This window comes from Gymnoscopelus microlampas, assembly GCF_963454915.1.
Source record: "Gymnoscopelus microlampas genome assembly, chromosome: 19".
In the NCBI taxonomy this organism is placed as follows: Eukaryota; Metazoa; Chordata; class Actinopteri; order Myctophiformes; family Myctophidae; genus Gymnoscopelus; species Gymnoscopelus microlampas.
This window is the reverse complement of record NC_139956.1, coordinates 36,917,685-36,936,022: the sequence shown is the minus strand read 5'-3', so window position 1 is coordinate 36,936,022 and position 18,338 is coordinate 36,917,685. Positions and strand designations below refer to the sequence as shown.

At 43.8% G+C, this 18,338-nt stretch overlaps 1 protein-coding gene across 1 annotated transcript; it reads left to right on the top strand.

Annotated features, from left to right (window-relative positions):
- Positions 1 to 6,082: 6,082 nt before the first annotated feature.
- LOC311034499 (macrophage colony-stimulating factor 1 receptor 2-like) lies at positions 6,083 to 15,424 on the top strand (the record flags this gene model as incomplete). Its single annotated transcript, XM_084042378.1, has 4 exons — positions 6,083 to 6,155; positions 13,785 to 14,072; positions 14,993 to 15,288; positions 15,389 to 15,424. The coding sequence occupies 4 exons, from the start codon at positions 6,083 to 6,085 to the stop codon at positions 15,422 to 15,424; spliced, it is 693 nt and encodes a 230-aa protein (XP_083898504.1).
- Between the last annotated feature and the right edge of the window lie 2,914 nt (positions 15,425 to 18,338).

The window sequence follows — 18,338 nt, the reverse complement described above, 5'->3', positions numbered from 1 at the left end:
GAGCAAGCGGGTTGTCGCTGGGTGCTGACGTCATCGGTTCCCCCAGTCGCGCTAACGTTTCCATGGGAACCGGAGACGCTATTATCATGTTGCTGGACGGGGCTCCGCTCGTGGAGCCCGCTAGAGGCAACAGAGGCCGCGTCGGAGTCAGCGGGACGCGAGTCAAGGTCACGTGACCTAGTACGGAAGCGTTCCGCACTACACCCTTGTTGTTTACAAAGTCCGTCGCCATCTTGTCTAGGCCCCTTGGCCTGGTCAGAGGAAGCGACGGAGCCACCTTCACAGAAGAAAGCACTCTGTCGCCCTCCAGAGGTTGGCGTGACACGGTACTCATCGAGTTGTAAATATGAGGGTGACCTTCGACCCGCGCCGCCATCTTGCAAACCGTCCGTCCCACAGTGGGCCTCTGGCGCCCTCTGCCGGACGGATGATAAAATTGGCAAAACTGGCGTGACCCATGTACACTGGCGTTTGGAATTCGCAAGGGATTTATTACCTTTGTTTTGTTCATAACATGCACGGTATTCATCCCAGCAGCGCTTGGACAGTCTCCAAAGGGACTGACCAAGTGCTGTGGGCTTATGGGTGGGGAGCACTGATACGGGGGGACCCCCCCCTGGGGGGTCCCCTCGCATCGCGGCTCTGAGGCGGGTGAAATGATGAGAGGTTTTGTAAATTTCACATTTATTGGAAAACTCTTGTACACACATACACCCTGGTAAACATTGCGACATAAAATTGGACAATTTACAGCAGAGGCCTGGCTCTGTGGAACAAATGTCTGTTTCAGTCTTTTTGTCGCAGGACAAGCTGGGGCCAAAGAAGAGGCCAGTCTCTTCCCCAAGGTGACCAGGGGGGCTAAACCTCCCCCACTCCGTCCGAGTGGATGTGGGGGGGGCAGCCGGACAGCCGGTAATACCGGCGGGCAAGTGTCACTTATCCTGCCCGCGCCCACGTCCTCTCCCACCGCGTCGGGCGGACCGGGGGGAAGGAGGGGGCGGGGGGCGGGCGAGCGTCTTTACGGCGAACGTCGCCAGCACCGAGCGACATGGTCCTACCGCTCTGGAGGGCCGGGTCGATGGGGTGCGGGAGTCACCGCTGGACCTGGCGGACTGGTGCGACGAGGCGGACCTCCCTCGGTTAGCAGACCTCTCCTGGCGAGGTCTGTCTGGATGGGAAGGTGCCGGGGCCAAGAGGCCCGCCGCCGCCTCCTTGCGCGCCTTTGTTGACTCGGTGGAGTCCTTGATGTACTTCTCCGCACCGTAGAAAAGGTTGTTCGGTGTGAGGGGAAGAGCCATCAGCTTCTTTTTCGCGTCGACCTTATGCGCGTCTTTAGTGAACGTCGCGAGGTCGAGCCACCTCATCCTCTCCATCGGCGCGCAATCGTCCATCACGCGGCCGGTCCAGTTGACGGCGTGGTGGGTGCAGGCGATGGTGAGCTGATTCAGCCGGCTTAGCTCCTTAGCGTCGTCGCCCGACGTCTGCTTGAGCTCCTTGAGCCGCACGGCGGAGGAGCCCTGGAGGATGGTGGCGGCGTTAAGGGCCTTAGCAACCTGTCCAGCGGCGGAGTACGTTTTCTTCAGCGCCGCTGAGGCTGCTTTAAGATGGCTGCTGGCGAAGGACGGTGTGTCGCCTAGGACCACCGTTCCCGACTGCATGTACTCCAGCCCCTCTGCCAACACTGGATCCATTGGAGGGGCGTCGATTAGACCCAGGTCCCTGGCGGAGATAAGGTCGATGGGGAAGGGCAGTTTCCCAGGATCGGCGTGATCCCCCCAGGAGATCATTAGCGCGGTCCTGAAGCCCTTCGCCTCGGGCAGCTTTTTGGACTCCATCACTCGCGATGGTGGAGCCTCCAGGCCCTGGAACTCGGCTGCAGGAGCGGTGGCGCTGCGGCTCTCCATGGGCTGCTCCAGCCCGCACCTGCAGATAGCCCGCCGAAAGACCGCCGTCACGGGCTCGAGGATCTCCTCCTCGATGGTCTCGGGGGTTTCGATCTCCGCGTCGGCGCTCGCCATGGACACCTCCTGGACATCCTGGTATGGCGCGAGCTCCGAGTCGTCTTCCTCTCCCTCAAAGGCCTCGGGAAGGATCAGCGACTCCTCGCTGTCTGCTAGTGAGGCTCCCCACTCGAAGCGTCGCTGGGGGGAGGGAGAGGCACTGCTGGCGTGCTGCGGCGGAGACAGCCCCCCGCTTGCAGCAGCCGCGGTGGAAGGTGGCGTCAGCGTGGTCGTCGCCTGACGCTTCAACCTTGGTGTTGGTACCGGCGGCACCGGCGGGGGTCCCATGAGTGGCCTCCCAAGCGGCACCCCTGGGACCCCCTTGCTGGTGGTGGCGGTAGCCTCGCCAGGATCAATCCTAGCCCAGCTGACCAGTTGCTTGACTCTGGCCAGCCGGGCGTCGAGCTGATGGCTGGTGAAGGAGGCGCAGCCGGGGCACTCGTCCTCCTCACCCTGGCGCTCCTTGGCGAAAAGGGCATGGTCGATCCCCAGGCAATAGATGCATGCACGATGGGGGTCGTCAGCGGAGATGAGGAGTTCGCACTCCGCGAACCCACAGCTCCTTGGTGCTTCCATGTTTGCCTGTAAAACAGCGGTGCTAAAATTTTAGCTAGTAGCGCTTAGCCTAGCTGCTAGTGTTAGCCTAGCCACTTGTGGTTAGCTAGCAGCTAGTAGCCGCTAACCGGCGTTCTTACACAGACAAAGAATGAATGAAAACTTTCAGCAGAAAATTCAGGAAATTTTTCTATAAGTCTCGGGAGATGACTTATAATTAGCAAGATTTTTCCCGTGGGGAATACTCCTTATTCCCGCTTTGGGTTACTTTGAAAAAATCTTTATACTTAACTGTTGTGTGTGATAGCAGTCTGCGCATTCGCATGCAGAGTGGTGAAAAGAGGGAGAGCCTATGTCACGTGGAGCTTTTGTACTCCCGGGTCTTCCGGACTCGTGACATACCCTAAGCCAATCAGTGAATTGGCATCGGGAGCGTGTGTGTTGCTCTGTACATCGCCTGGGGGCGCTGATATCCCATAGTGAGTAGTAAATGGAAAACCGTGGTAAAACTGGCTCCTGGCACAACCTGCTAGCTATGACTATGAATCTGACTGAATTGGTGAGTGAAATGTTTGTTTCCCATTTGAACCAAGTTGGTTCAAATGTTTGTTTTGTTTATTGAAATGTTTGTTCTAATTTGTTTTTGGTTGGAATGTAATTATTTTGGAAGTTATGAAATGCTTGTAGATAAGCTGTTTTTTAGTTGATCGATGATCTTGTAGATCTGCTGTTTTTGTTTATTTGAAATTAATTTGGCCTTTTCTATTAATCCAGGCCAGGTTTATTTATCTTGATTGAAAGGATCATGATGGCGAGCCAACTAACCCGAACCCAACCATAAATGAAGTTTGTCCTACCTGGAGTAGGCCAAAGAGCAGCAGCCTTTGATTATCCCCTCAGGTAACAATTCCCACTACACTGCCACTTCCCTCTGACTATACCTGACAATACCTTGACCATTGACAAATACCTACCTGCGTAAAGACTCTGTTGTACTTATCTTGATACCTTGCTGAAAGTTACTGAACTGTTGTATGTTTTGCTTTATTTTCCTTTTTGATGAATACAGTTTATTTTGCTTCAATCATGTCTCTTGTCTATTTAATTTAATGTTGCCATCAATATAATTTATTCCTCCACTTTTCACCTACCTCTGTCTGCAGTAAACTGGTCCTATAACATTTATGCTTTGCCCACACTAAGCATATGCTACAATTCTCTCAACTTTATTTCTCTGTGTGATTTCCTGTGATTTCTGTGTGCAGCAATCACACACAGGTGTGACTGCAGGCAGAGCCATGCAGTCATGCCTTATATGGGGATTGGTGGGGAGGCTCCCCATGGTAATTAGGATTAACTGGCACACCCCTTCAAGTTATGAGGATTGTGATTCATCATCATCAAGAACATAGTTACGAACAATTCTGCCTTTTAAGAACGTTTCATGAATCTGACTCGACTTCTCTTAGGAATTCACTTAGGAAGAAATGTAAGAAGACAACTTACGAATTTATTGCTGAATGAGGCCCAATGAACTTAACTAGTTAATTTAAAAATGTGTGAACTGAACTTTGGCCTAATGTATGTTGTAAAAGTCTTCTCTTCACGGGCTGATATGTGTCAATTTGGGGGTCCTTAACATGAAAAAGTTTGAGAACCACCGGTGTAAAGTAACTAATACATTAAATACTACAATTGCAGGGGATTTTTTTACTTTACTTGAGTATTTCCATTTCTCGATACTTGATACTTATACTCCACTACATCTCATAGTCATATAATATACTTCTTATTCCACTACATTTATTTGACAGCTTTAGTTACTAGTTACTTTGTAGATTTGGATAATATTTAATCAAATTATGAATCACAAATCTGCTTCTTTTTTTTTTTTCAAACATTGCAGATAAGCTCACAACTCAGTAAAAGCCTTAGTATTCATTTAACTCTGAGTGTACGAATTGAACTAAATGCATCTGAGGATCCATTTTATGTTATTGATTATCAGACTCTATCACAAAAGAAAACAACATTAACAATGATATAGTTTATTTCTCTACAGGACAGAGATCATGGCCTCTGTTGGTACATGCTTGCTGTTTTTGACCATCATCCATTTCAGTGCAGGTAAGAATGATGATTTCAATCTGACATTTTACATGTTGACATGCTGTGTGTGTGTGTGTGTGTGTGTGTGTGTGTGTGTGTGTGTGTGTGTGTGTGTGTGTGTGTGTGTGTGTGTGTGTGTGTGTGTGTGTGTGTGTGTGTGTGTGTGTGTGTGTGTGTGTGTGTGTGTGTGTGTGCGTGCGTGCGCATGCATGCAGCACGGTTGGACCAATTGGCATGAAACTTTACACACACACTGGAGGCCACTTCACATCTTGGCCTATAACTCTTGAATTGTGTGTCATACAATACAAATATTGTAAGACTGTACAGTCTAATGCATTATAATAACTAGTCCATACCCGTTTGGGAATATGCGCACATGATCTGCCAGTTCGTCCCATAGCTCGCGGGGCCATCCCGCAGCTGGGCAGCCGTAACCATGGCGACATTCTTTGACACAAAAACGCTAATAAACAGCTGAGATTTTGTGAAATTGAAAAACGGGCTTTGCTGTTCCGTGCACATGGTAATGGTCAATGGCTGTGTGCAAATTCAGAACAATTGCTCCAGCCACTGAGGAGAACCGGGCAGAACACATTTTGGCCTCACCACCACCTCACCACAGAGCTTTGTAGAATTATAGTAGTATAGTATTGTGCCCAGGGGTGCAATGTTCACAGGACGGTCTTGCACGCCGTGCATGAACCTATTTGACCAAGATCACGCGCAGGCACACGCATAGATTTAAAACTACTTTAAATTCACACCTCAACAATGTTTTCAAAGGCTCCCGACTCACACCTGGCGAATTAACATAGGAATGAGTCCAGATCCATATCAATTGTCCATTGTGTGACCTGTAGTGTAGGTGTTAAGCGACGTGCGCATCTCGTCATTAAAATAGAGTGCAACCACGTTCCAATTCAGCATTGCAACACTGATCGTGCCATATTATAATGCACATTATTGAGAACCAATCATATGAAGATAGTTTGAAAGGGATTCTCTGCCCTGTGGAAATGACTCCTATAATGAACAATGTATTGAACATTTCAGAAATGTTGATTTATTTTACAGTGGAGTTAATGTTCACCAAGGATTTAGGGGAAGTCTCGGCCTACTTTGGCGAGAGTGTTACTTTGCCATCAGGGGTAGACCCCTCATGGAACCTCTCTTTGATTGAGTGGTCCATACTCACCAACACCACTTGGATTGCGATCCATCGCGGTGGCAACACAAATGTCAACCGTTTCTGGAGATACAAAGAAAGGCTGAAGCTTAACATTTCTTCAGGTAACAGAAGACATCATTATTTGATATTCAGTCATATTAGTTTAGTTTATACTCATAACAAGTTGAATGTTTGTAAATTGATCTCAGGTGATTTGGGAATCAGTGGTTTAACCAGGGAAGATAACATGGAGTACACTGTAGGTCTGAAAAACACAGAAAGGATGTCCGCAACAAACAAAGTCCGGCTCATAATCAAAGGTAACGGCTATTTTCACAACATTCATTATGTCTTCATCTGTGCGTCTGTCTGTCTGTCTGTGGTTCAAGGAGGTGCACCCACCAACTACTGTACAGTAGTTAGCGAAACAGAGGCTTGGTTCATAACGGACGGAAAAACCTATAGATATCAACAGACACCATCAGGGAGGCCATATCTCTAGCTCAATGAGAAGAGAGGCAGCCTGTGAGTCCATACGTCGCTGGTTCGATCCCTGTCCCCAACAATGCGTTGAGGTGATCATCATTTGGAATTCCCCCTATTCCCATGGATTGGATCCACCCCTCTCACTCATCACCAATCACACCTGTCACATGCACAGTACAATTTTTAGGTACTTTTACTTTACTACTCTACTCTACTCCAATTACAGCAGATGACAGCTTTAGTTACTTGTTACTTTGCAGATGTAATTATTAATACAAGTACAACACCTACAGTAACCACATACAGCCGATCTACAATGTGACGCGTTATGAGCTTGTATGTATATAATAAGCAACCCATGCTGTATGATAACTTACCACACATGAAATCCAATTCTGTCTATCCGATGGCTCAGTCAGTACTGTGGCCATAGCTGAGTGGTTAGTAAGCCCGTGAAAACTGTTCATTACCAAAAGTTTCAGGTTTTTGTGTTCGTGTAAAAGTCAACCGGCAGTTCTCAATTCTTGAAAATAAGTTACCTACTGTACCCATCATTGCATAGACAAACATACGTACAGTTTCAAGCTTTAATTATTATTAATGGTAATATGATCAAAAGAGGACTCTTCAACTCTTCTTACTATAAGTCACAGGTATACTTCATATCACTGCAGACAATCTTCCAAAGCATATGTTTTCAGTTTATTTGTTAGTGGAATATACAGTATCCCATTCTCATTCTGAAGCCCAGCACAGCTTTTATTTTTGACTAATCTGATTAGAAAGGTTATATAATCTAAAGTAATCTCATTATAAATTAACTAATGCTGGCTGTACTTCCAGGCTGATTCTGGACACCCAGAACCATGTCTCGTCAACCAAAGCCTCTTGGCAGAAAATCCCCAGATGTTAACCAACTAACCATACCCTACCAATGAGATATCTATTGTTAACAAACTAGCCAGAGAGCTTGCTGTTAAGTAATGCGACACCTCTAAGTGCACACTCTTCCGGGTGCCCACTTTTCCTAGTTCCCACTCTTCCTAGTGCCCAGTTATCCCGACATTGTATGTCTTGTCACTTAAGGTTAAGACACTTAATTAGCTCTTTGCATTTTTGGCCCATGGCCCAGGTCAGGTGCATTCCAGCAGTCTTGGTGTGTGGTGTGTAATAATGGGGAGGCACCTCATTGAGCACCTCATTCCAGGGGTGGCCTGCGACACCGGAGGCCACGCCATAGAACCGCCTCTGGTGCTGTTTACTCACACTGTGTGTAAACAGCACCAGTATGTCATACAGTATGTACATGGGTGACTTTCCATCCCCTACACGACTATGACAACTAAACGAACACACAGCAACAGGTTTTGAAAACAGTTTCAGCTCCATTGAACCGACCAATCAGGACGGTTGTTGTTAGGACGTTTCACTTTCAGCCACAGAGACAGGATCTAGAAGCAGTATAGCGTGAATGGCTTCTTAATCCATTAAGACCGGGAACGCATCTGTGTCATATATATATATATATATATATATATATATATATATATATATATATATATATATATATATATATTTATTTATTTTTTTTGTAAAATGTTTTGTTCCAGGGACCCCCAGAAGCAAAGATTTGAGTTACAAATAAAGAAAAAATATGTGATTTGCACACATTGTCACGATTTGTTTTTCGAAAATAGCAGATCTACAAGCTCATAATGATGAGCTTGTAGATCTACTATTTTTGATTAGCCAAAGAAATCTTAAGTGACACAGATGCGTTCCCGGATTGAATGGGTTAACGTGGCGTGGGAACATGGAGGGATCACGTACACACGTACATGCACAGTGCCCGAGCACCACCTGCCCCATATCACCCTCACAGGAGAAAGTGCCCTTTTTTATGCCTACAATGCATCGTTTCTCTCATAATTAAACACAGTAGCAGAAAGAAAGAGCCACCCATACACCTTCCTCAGTGTTTCTGAGACATGTGTGATGTCTGGTTTTAGGACCTGCCTATCCGTGTTGATTTCGTCGACTAAAACTATGAGGAAAAATTTTCGTCGACTACCTTTTTTCACTGACGAAAACTAAATAATAACGAAATAAAAAGTAAGCTACGATGACTAAAACTAAGCCTAAATATACTGACAATTTTGTCAACAAATAGAAATTAGACTAAAATGTTAGGGAAGGACCAGTGGAGAAGAGATGCAGTAGAACTAAAAGACAAGTCGTTAGCGTGGGTGTTGCGCTGTGAAAATAGCAGCTCTACAAGCTCACAATATGTCATGCTGCGACGGGTTGTGAGCTTATAGATCAGCTATTTTCAGTATGCAACCAAGTGAAAAATCAGCCATTATGACGCCATCAACGCCTGACATACATTTTAGTGGACTAAACCAACTGTAGATTTAGTCGACTATAATCTTGTGATATTTAGTCCCCTGACTGTCCCCTGGTTATCAATAGGGTATTTTCTTTTCCTTCTAAATTATTAAGGTTTCGAGGCCTATCAGGCTCGAAGCCTTATTACGTCTCTACACTTTCGCTATTCTTCCGCCACTTTTTTGCAGTTCTGGCTGCATACGCTTTTTACGAAACTCGGCAATATGGTAGAGGGCTATGCCAAACGGCTAAGGCCCGAAACTCAAAACCATCGGCCAAACGGTGGCGCTGTAAAACCCATGCCCTGTTTGGCCTACAGCCATGAAACTTCGATACACATATGCGTCTCTTCATGCCCGACAACTTTCCTGTTCTGACTTCTGACCTCTGACCTTTAGATCTCCCACCATTTTTAATTATATGAAAAACAGTAAAAATCTATCTACTCCTGGGATCTTTGAGAAATTTGCACAAAACATTTTACACATGAGCTTTGGACCTATGCCGACAAACTGGGGAAGTGGATTTTCCATAAGTGAAAGCTTTTATGAGCCAATGAATATTGCAGTTTTATGAAAATGATTCGTCCACCCCTAACACATACATGCAGACTCACATTTGTTTGAAACTTTGCAATATTGTAGAGGGTCATTCCAAGTATCACTGAAACCAATCTTACTCCAATTGGTCAAAGGGGGGTGCTATAGCAATTTTTTGAAAATGCAAACTTTAAACAGGCAAAAGTCATGCCTCGTTTGGCCGACAGCCATTAAGCAAGGGATAATGCATGGGGAGGTAGTCATTATTGAAATTTAAAGCCCGACAGGGCGATTAACCACCGAGGCGCAGCCGAGGCGGTTAATCGCCCTGAAGATCCCGCTTATTACACGGCTACTTAATAAATACATAAATACATTTACCCAAAAGTAACAACAAAACGAAGTATTTCCTTGCTTACGGCAATGAAAGTATTCCATAAGTATTGGGCTGGGCGGACAAGTTCGCCTCGCAAAAACAAATGACGAAATGGAAAAAAACTCGCCCCAAAACACACTCGCCCCCCATTCTATTTACTGCCGATTTGCCTGTAATACCGCCGGATTTGCCCCGGGGCGACTGTGTTTTGGGGCGAGCGTTTTGGTATTCCCCCGTTGTTGTGCCACGATAAACAAGGAAGCGCAGTGGATCAAATAGAATGACTTCTCGGTTATTGCATCGTCTATTTCTCACTTCAAATGTTTTCAAAAACATTCTTGAGAGCAACGTTTAGTTGTAAATGACATTGTTTGTTTGTTTACATGGCTGTCATGTTGGATAAAGCATATAACCAAGCAGCACAGGTTGACATGAGCAGGTGTTCTGAGTCTCTGATTACACAGCGGTCCGTTATAGAGCTCATCGGTCATTATCCAGAAATAATGACCGATGACTGACCAATCAGAATCGAGCATTCAACCAAGCCGTGTAATAAACCTGCTTACACATGTGCCTTTACTCATGAGGAACATATCTATCACTTTGACCAGTAAGCTCCACCCTTAGATTGTCTGCAATTTTGAGCAGTTTGAAAAACATTTAAACCTAGGATTTCTGAGCAATTTGCGTGAAAGTGTGTCATCTGTGTGAACTCCCTTTTCACCAGTACAGGTCTGATGGTCTAATGATCCAATGGCTTAATCATCTGCCTTGAAACCACAGGGTCGCCGGTTCAAATCTCACCTCATGCAGACTTCATTTCAATTGCATTGCACACAACTTGACTGTGTCAATGAATAAACTTGCAATTGTTAAATGAAACGCTTATTGAGAGTAGTTATTTTCAATGTATGACGTACTACATTCCCTCTTTTGTTTTGTTTTGTTGGATTGTCCTTTTTCACTGACCAACATGTGGACTGAATAGCTTAATCAGTACAGTGTTAGCCTCATGTGCCGAAGGTCCATGTGCCGAAGGTCCATGATAGCCGTTTATCGTTCTACAATCTCACACCTTTTTAGATAGAACGCATTGTGAGCTTGTAGATCGACTATTTTCACTAGTTTCCATTCCGAGGAGACAAAAAAAAGAGAGGCCATATCTCTAGCTCAATGAGAAGAGAAGCAGCCTGTGAATCCATACGTCGCCGGTTCGATCCCTGTCCCCAACAATGTGTTGAGGTGATCATCATTTGGAATTCCCCCTATTCCCATGGATTGGATCCACCCCTCTAACTCATCACTAATCACACCTGTCACATACACAGTACAATTTTTAGGTACTTTTACTTTACTATTCTACTACAATTACAGCAGATGACAGCTTTAATTACTTGTTACTTTGCAGATGCAATTATTAATACAACACCTACAGTAACCACATACAGCCGATCTACAATGTGACACGTTATGAGCTTGTATGTATATAATAAGCAACCCATGCTGTATGATAACTTACTCACATATGAAATCCAATTCTTTCTATCCAATGGCTCAGTCAGTACTGCGGCCATAGCTGAGTGGTTAGTGAACCCGCCTAGGGAGCCAAAGGCTCAGATTGCCCCAGGTACGATTCCAGGCCAGGCCAGCAAATGTGTCGATGAAATGAAATTCGTCCCTGAGCAAGACTCTTAACCCCTAATTGCTCACAGGCCCTCATTGGAAACAAGACCGCAAGGACTTTCATGAACGGACCTGTTAAAGGAATTATCCTTATTCTTTACACTGTCTACCCGCAAGTCTGTAGGTCCCTGGTTCAAACCCCAATTTAACCAGTCCAAATATCATTTACTGAACAAAAATCATGACTTAATTAATGAATGCATGTTCACCTGCTCTCACTCATCACCAATCACACCTGTCACATGCACGCAGTACCATTTTTAGGTACTTTTACTTTACTACTCTACTCTACTACAATTACAGCATATGACAGCTTTAGTTACTTGTTACTTTGCAGATGTAATTATTAATACAACACCTACAGTAACCACATACAGCCGATCTACAATGTGACGCGTTATGAGCTTGTCCTTCTCTTAACTGTCCTTCTGTTCTAACTGTCCTTCTGTTCTAACTGTCCTAACTGTCCTTCTGTTCTAACTGTCCTAACTGTCCTTCTGTCCTAACTGTCCTTCTGTTCTAACTGTCCTTCTGTTCTAACTGTCCTAACTGTCCTTCTGTCCTAACTGTCCTAACTGTCCTTCTGTTCTAACTGTCCTTCTGTTCTAACTGTCATTCTGTTCTAACTGTCCTTCTGTTCTAACTGTCATTCTGTTCTAACTGTCCTTTTGTTCTAACTGTCCTTCTGTTCTAACTGTCCTTCTGTTCTAACTGTCCTTCTGTTCTAACTGTCCTTCTGTTCTAACTGTCCTTCTGTCCTTCTGTCCTAACTGTCCTTCTGTTCTAACTGTCCTTCTGTCCTTCTGTCCTTCTGTCCTAACTGTCCTTCTGTTCTAACTGTCCTTCTGTTCTAACTGTCCTTCTGTTCTAACTGTCCTTCTGTCCTAACTGTCCTTCTGTTCTAACTGTCCTTCTGTTCTAACTGTCCTTCTGTCCTAACTGTCCTTCTGTTCTAACTGTCCTAACTGTCCTTCTGTTCTAACTGTCCTTCTGTCCTAACTGTCCTTCTGTCCTAACTGTCCTTCTGTTCTAACTGTCCTTCTGTCCTAACTGTCCTTCTGTTCTAACTGTCCTAACTGTCCTTCTGTTCTAACTGTCCTTATGTTCTAACTGTCCTTCTGTTCTAACTGTCCTTCTGTTCTAACTGTCCTTCTGTCCTAACTGTCCTTCTGTCCTAACTCTCCTTATGTCCTAACTGTCCTTCTGTTCTATCTGTCCTTCTGTTCTATCTGTCCTTCTGTTCTAACTGTCCTTCTGTCCTAACTGTCCTTCTGGTCTAACTGTCCTAACTGTCCTTCTGTTCTAACTGTCCTAACTGTCCTTCTGTTGTAACTGTCCTAACTGTCCTTCTGTTCTAACTGTCCTTCTCTCTCTCTCTCTCTCTCTCTCTCTCTCTCTCTCTCTCTCTCTCTCTCTCTCTCTCTCTCTCTCTCTCTCTCTCTCTCTCTCTCTCTCTCTCTCTCTCTCTCTCTCTCTCTCTCTCTCTCTGCCTGCCTCTTCCTGTCTCTGCCTTATACCTCAAAACCGCTTATTGCTGCTTTCAGCTATATTATTTTTATTCAGTTTGTATTGAGTTCCAAATGCTTTTATTTATGTATGTATGCGGGGTGGGTGTACATTTGCCCTCCCGAATGTCTATCCGGAACAACCTAAAAGTTTCCCTTTCGACAGAAACATTAATTTATTTAAATTGTGTATCTTCAGTGACTTGGCAATTTGTGTTTTGTTCAAAGAGTGGTTACTCATTTTATTTTTACAGCATGATGTCAAATCTGCCTGTAAACTGATTCTCAAGTCAGTGATTCAATTTCACATTGTACTGATTCTCTGGAATGTGTGTTGATTCGTACAGCAACACACACTACGTGTTGTAGGCCTACTTCTGATCCAAACCCTTGTTGAAAGAGCGATCTGCACTGTGTCATTATTATTCAATTGCTGTGACCTTTTCTTTGTCCTTCAACCCATATGTGGACCAGGGGGTTGTGATGGCAGGCATGGTTCAAATTTCACAGGATTATTTAATAGTATCAATAGCAGTTAAATGCCTACACAAACTACTTCTGATCCAAACCCAATTGTCTGTAGAAAGAACATAATATCAATATTAGTTAAATGCCTAGACCAGGGGTCTTCAAAGTATTTCGGTCCAAGGACCCTTTAGCTGAGAGAGAGATGAAACAGGGCCCCCATCTACATATTGGATATTAAATGTGTGTTTTAACCACTTAAACCCTCAATACTTTGTAAACTTGACCTCTGGCTCTGTACTTGGTCTGCTCTTTTCTCTCTGCACCAAACCTCTGTTCCCCCAAGAATAGGGATGCTTGGATTCAAGTGGTTAATGTAAAAAGTAGAATAATAAAGTTCCCATATCTCCGATGACCCCCTACGGGTCCCGAACCCCCTGTTGAAGACCCACCTGGCCCAGACATTAAGAAATGCTTAATTTCATCTGTGTCTCTCTCCCACTATAGAACCGAGCCCTCCATCAATGCTTCTGAATGGCGTCTCTCTCCGAAATCGCTCTGAGGTTGTTCTCACCGCCGGCACGGATCATAGCTTCACCCTAGGGTGTCGTGGCAATGGCTCTGCCATCCCAGTGGGTTGGACCAGCACAGCGTTTAAATTGCGCTATAATAACAGATTGACAGACTCGCTGACAGTCAGACCTTTGGATGCCAGACACACCGGAACGTACAGCTGTGGGTACCTGAACCAGAACTTGAGACACCTGGACTCATGGGTTCACATCTACGTCAAGGGTGAGATATGGCATGAAGTTTGCTGGTGGATTATCAAATTGTTGGATAGTATAAATATGTTAATGTTTATGAACCTACATCTATGTCTGTATCCCTGATAGCCACCAGAACCTTCTCTCCCATTTTTTTGTAGTTCTCCAAGTCCAGACATTCAGAAAACAGAATAGAAAGGTTAAAGCTGCAATACAGTCTGACCACTGGAGGGCAGCACATATAATAACTTCATGTATTTGAGTAAAAATACAATAGGCCTCTTGTTGGAGGGCAGTAAACTGTCTGGTGACTGACTACCAGGTGCAGTGTTTTCTCTGAGGTTCCACACAGGCACTGTGAAAACACCCTGTTAGCTTGCAGTGCTGTGTTACCTTACCAATCATGGCACCCATACAGTATCTAATTGGCAAACAAATAATATTATGTCCCACTTGCCCTTTATTTGGAGAACCGCACAGACCTAATTAGTGGATGAAATAAAATCTGTTGAGGAACCTGTACACTAAAATCTGATGTACACAGTGGTGTATCATGTGAGCATAATAAGCTTATCTGTCAGCTTACTTGAGTAAAAGTACAAAAGTAATTGGCATCAAAATGTACTTTAAGTACCAAAAGTAAAAGTACCCATTATGCAGAATGTCCCATTTCAATGTTTTTGAAAATAGCAGATCAAGTTGTAGATCGGCTATTTCAAATAGCCAAAATATATATAGAGCTTAAGTGGTTAATGCATGTTTAGTAATAAAAATCTAAATCTATAAAGTAACTAGTAACTAAAGTTTTCAAACGATTGTAGAGGAGCAAAAGTACAATATTTTCCTCTAAATTGTAATTAAGTACAGTTCTTAAGTAAATGTACTTAGTTACTTTCCACCACTGGTGAAATAATAAAAACACAGACTTCATCGTCCCCTTTCCTACAGATCCCGCCCCCTCTGCCAACCTCTTTGTCACTCCAAGGAGTGCCCCGCCCTCCTTGAAGGACGGGCAGGACTTCCTGTTTGAGTGCCTGCTGACCGACCCCACCGCCACCGACTTGGGCTTCAGGATGCAGGGGGACGTCGCCAGAGGGCGAGTAGGTCTCCTGAGCGACATGAATGTGGCCGTGGACCGCCAAAGAGGTGCCCTGATCAGGGACATGAAGCCCGGCAGGGGCAACTATGTGTGCACTGCCAGCAGAGACGGAAAAGAATACACCTCCAAACCTGTGGACATTAAGGTGACACAAAGTAAGAACCCTCAATCAATCAATCGATCAATCGATCAATCGATCTGTCTGTCTGTATGTCATGTATCTCTGTACACTTGGCCCTGTGCAGCTCAATGAGTACATCCAGTGGTGGAAAGTACGGTAACTAAATACTGTACTCAAGTAGGCTACTGTACCAATTGTCAGTACTTTCACTTCTACTCCACTACATCTCAGAGGCAAATATTATACTTTTACTCCACTACAACTATTTGAAAACTTTAGCTACTACTAGTTACTTTGTAGATTTTTATTATCATTATAAAACATACTTTACCCACTTCAGCCCTATAGGCCTACATTTCGGCTATTTGAAAATAGCCGGTCTACAAGCTCACAATGCGACGCATCGCGACGCATTGTGAGCTTGTAGATCTGCTAATTTCAAAAGAGTTTTATGCTTTTGAAAACTTGTGAAATGGGACATTCTACCGACACTTTTGTACTTTTGTACTATTTTGAATTCCAGACTTTTACTTGTAACAGAGTGTCCCTTCCTACATTGTAATATTGATATTTTAACCCCCTTCCCCCCACCAGGGTTGCGGTCCCCTCCCAATGTGTATGTCTCTGAGAAGGAGCCGGTCCGTATTGTGGGAGAGAAGATGGACATCACCTGTATCACCAGCAACCCCAACCACTTCTTCACCGTCACATGGACTCACACACACATACAGGTCAAATGACTCCCCTAATGAGAAGAAAACATCCTAGATATATCTTATATGTTACGTATACGGTATTATCAGTGGTGGAAAGTAACTAAGTACGTTTACTCGAGTACTGTACAATTTTGAGGTATTTGTACTTTACTTGAGTATTTCCAATTTCCAATACTTTTACTTCTACACTACATCTCAGAGGCAAAAATTGTACTTTTACTCCACTACAATTATTTGAAAACTTTAGTTACTAGTTACTTTTCAGATATAAATTATGATATTATGAAACATGAACCACTTTAGCCCTATTTTATACCTAGGCTATTTTCAAACATTTAGTACTTTTACTTTTGTTACATACATACATTTAGTACTTTAAGTACATTTTGATGCCAATACTTTTGTACTTTTACACAAGTACATTTTTAATTCCGGACTTCTACATTGCAGTATTGATACTTTTACTTAAGTAAAACATTTGAGTACTTTTTCCACCACTGGGTATTATATCTTCCAAAATGTGTACAGCATTATCCGATTGTTGTCCTCTCTGTGCAGGCACTGAATGTGACTAAGACGTATGTGTATGTGTGGCCATTGTTGCACATGAACAAGACCGTCTCTGTGGCTGCTGTCGAGCACAAACACAGTGGCGTGTACACCTGTACTGCCATCAACGAGGCCGGGCCCACCACTGCCACCACTACACTGACCGTACTGGGTAAGGGATTTAGGGCTGTCACGATTACAAATTTAAGTTGACGATTACTTGTCACTCAAATAATTGCGACTAACGATTTAAAGTAGGGTAAGTGATTTTCTTTGGTTAAAATAAGTGTTAAATACCTCTATATTCTGATAGTACTCATTGCTATAGAGTGTTTGTTCAGTAAAAGGAGTCTCCTTGTCTCTCCAGCTCTTTAAAAAACAGAAAATGCATTTTCGTTTCAGTTGCAGTTTAATTTCCAATTTTATCCAATCAGGATAGAGAACTCAATCAGGACATAGATTAAACAAGTGAAATTAGAAGTGACGACACTAAGAAATGAGCAGGCAAAATTGGAACTGGAACACTATAAAAATTAAGCTTAAAAATGGGTACTTTCTCCTGATTGGCTGAGATTTTGACAATGTATTTTCTGTTTATTAAAGTTATACAGTGCAGATTTCATTTTTTTTTTTAGCAGCCTCTGCTGGTCATTACCGTCACTGCAGGCCGTTCATTTATTACTGCGTTACCCAGAATTCCATTCGTTTTCACCGGAGGACGGAAGCGTTTCAAAAAGCGTTCTTTTAATTGTTTTATACGATCTGTGGATCGTTTCTCTTAGCCAGTGGAGCTTTAGTTACCGTGAGCTGTGTTTTCTTTTTCTGTTTTTTTTTCGTTCTTCAAATCATACAATCTCTTAGAATCAGCGTGAGTTTCCTTTTTGTTATTAGCGCGGTAGTTCCTGGCCAAACAGGAAACCGGTGCAGTAGTTCCTGGCCAAACAGGAAACCGGTGCATTTCCACTTCCATTTTCCGGCCAGATGACGTCATTTTCGTGGGAAAGTCATGCTCGACAACGTTCAATAGAAAATATATAAATAAAAGGCTTTCGGGGGTGAAATTCATGGAGTGGGTGTTGTGAAACATTTGCCACTCCCAAAAGATATACAATTTAACTTTAGTTTTATTGAAAAAGTTACCTAGCATTACTTTAAAGAGCTGTAGAGACAGGGAGACTCCTGTTACTGGACAAACACTCCATAGCAATGATTACTATCAGAATATAGTACTTGAACCTATTTTATTTCCGTTTGCCTTTTAGGCTTCGTAATACAAAATGGCACAGGGCAGATATGAGAAATAACTTAAATATACACATAAATTATTGACATCTAATATTTGTATACATCTAAAAATAGCAGAAATAGCTGATCTACAAGCGTACAACGCGTCACAAGGTGGCGCGTTGTAAGCTTGTAGATCTGCTATTTCTGCTATTTTTAAGGTTTCGAGGCCTATCAGGCTCGAAGCCTTATTACGTCTCTACTCTCTACACTTTCACTATTATTACGGGGCCAGAGCTCCCAGCTCTGGACCTGTTTTAAGATTGGCATTAGGCCTATTCTGTTTCTGCCACTTTTCACAGTTCTGGCTGAACCGTGCTGTCGCTTTTTACGAAACTCTGCCATATGGTAGATGGTCATGAAAAACTATCAAGAAATAATTCTCACAATCTTTCGTCAAAAGGTGGCGCTATAGCGCTCAATTGAAAATGCCGACTTTGAACAGGTACAACTCATGCCCTATTTGACCTAGAGCCATGAAACTTGGATACACATATGCGTCTCCTCATGCTGAACAACTTTCAC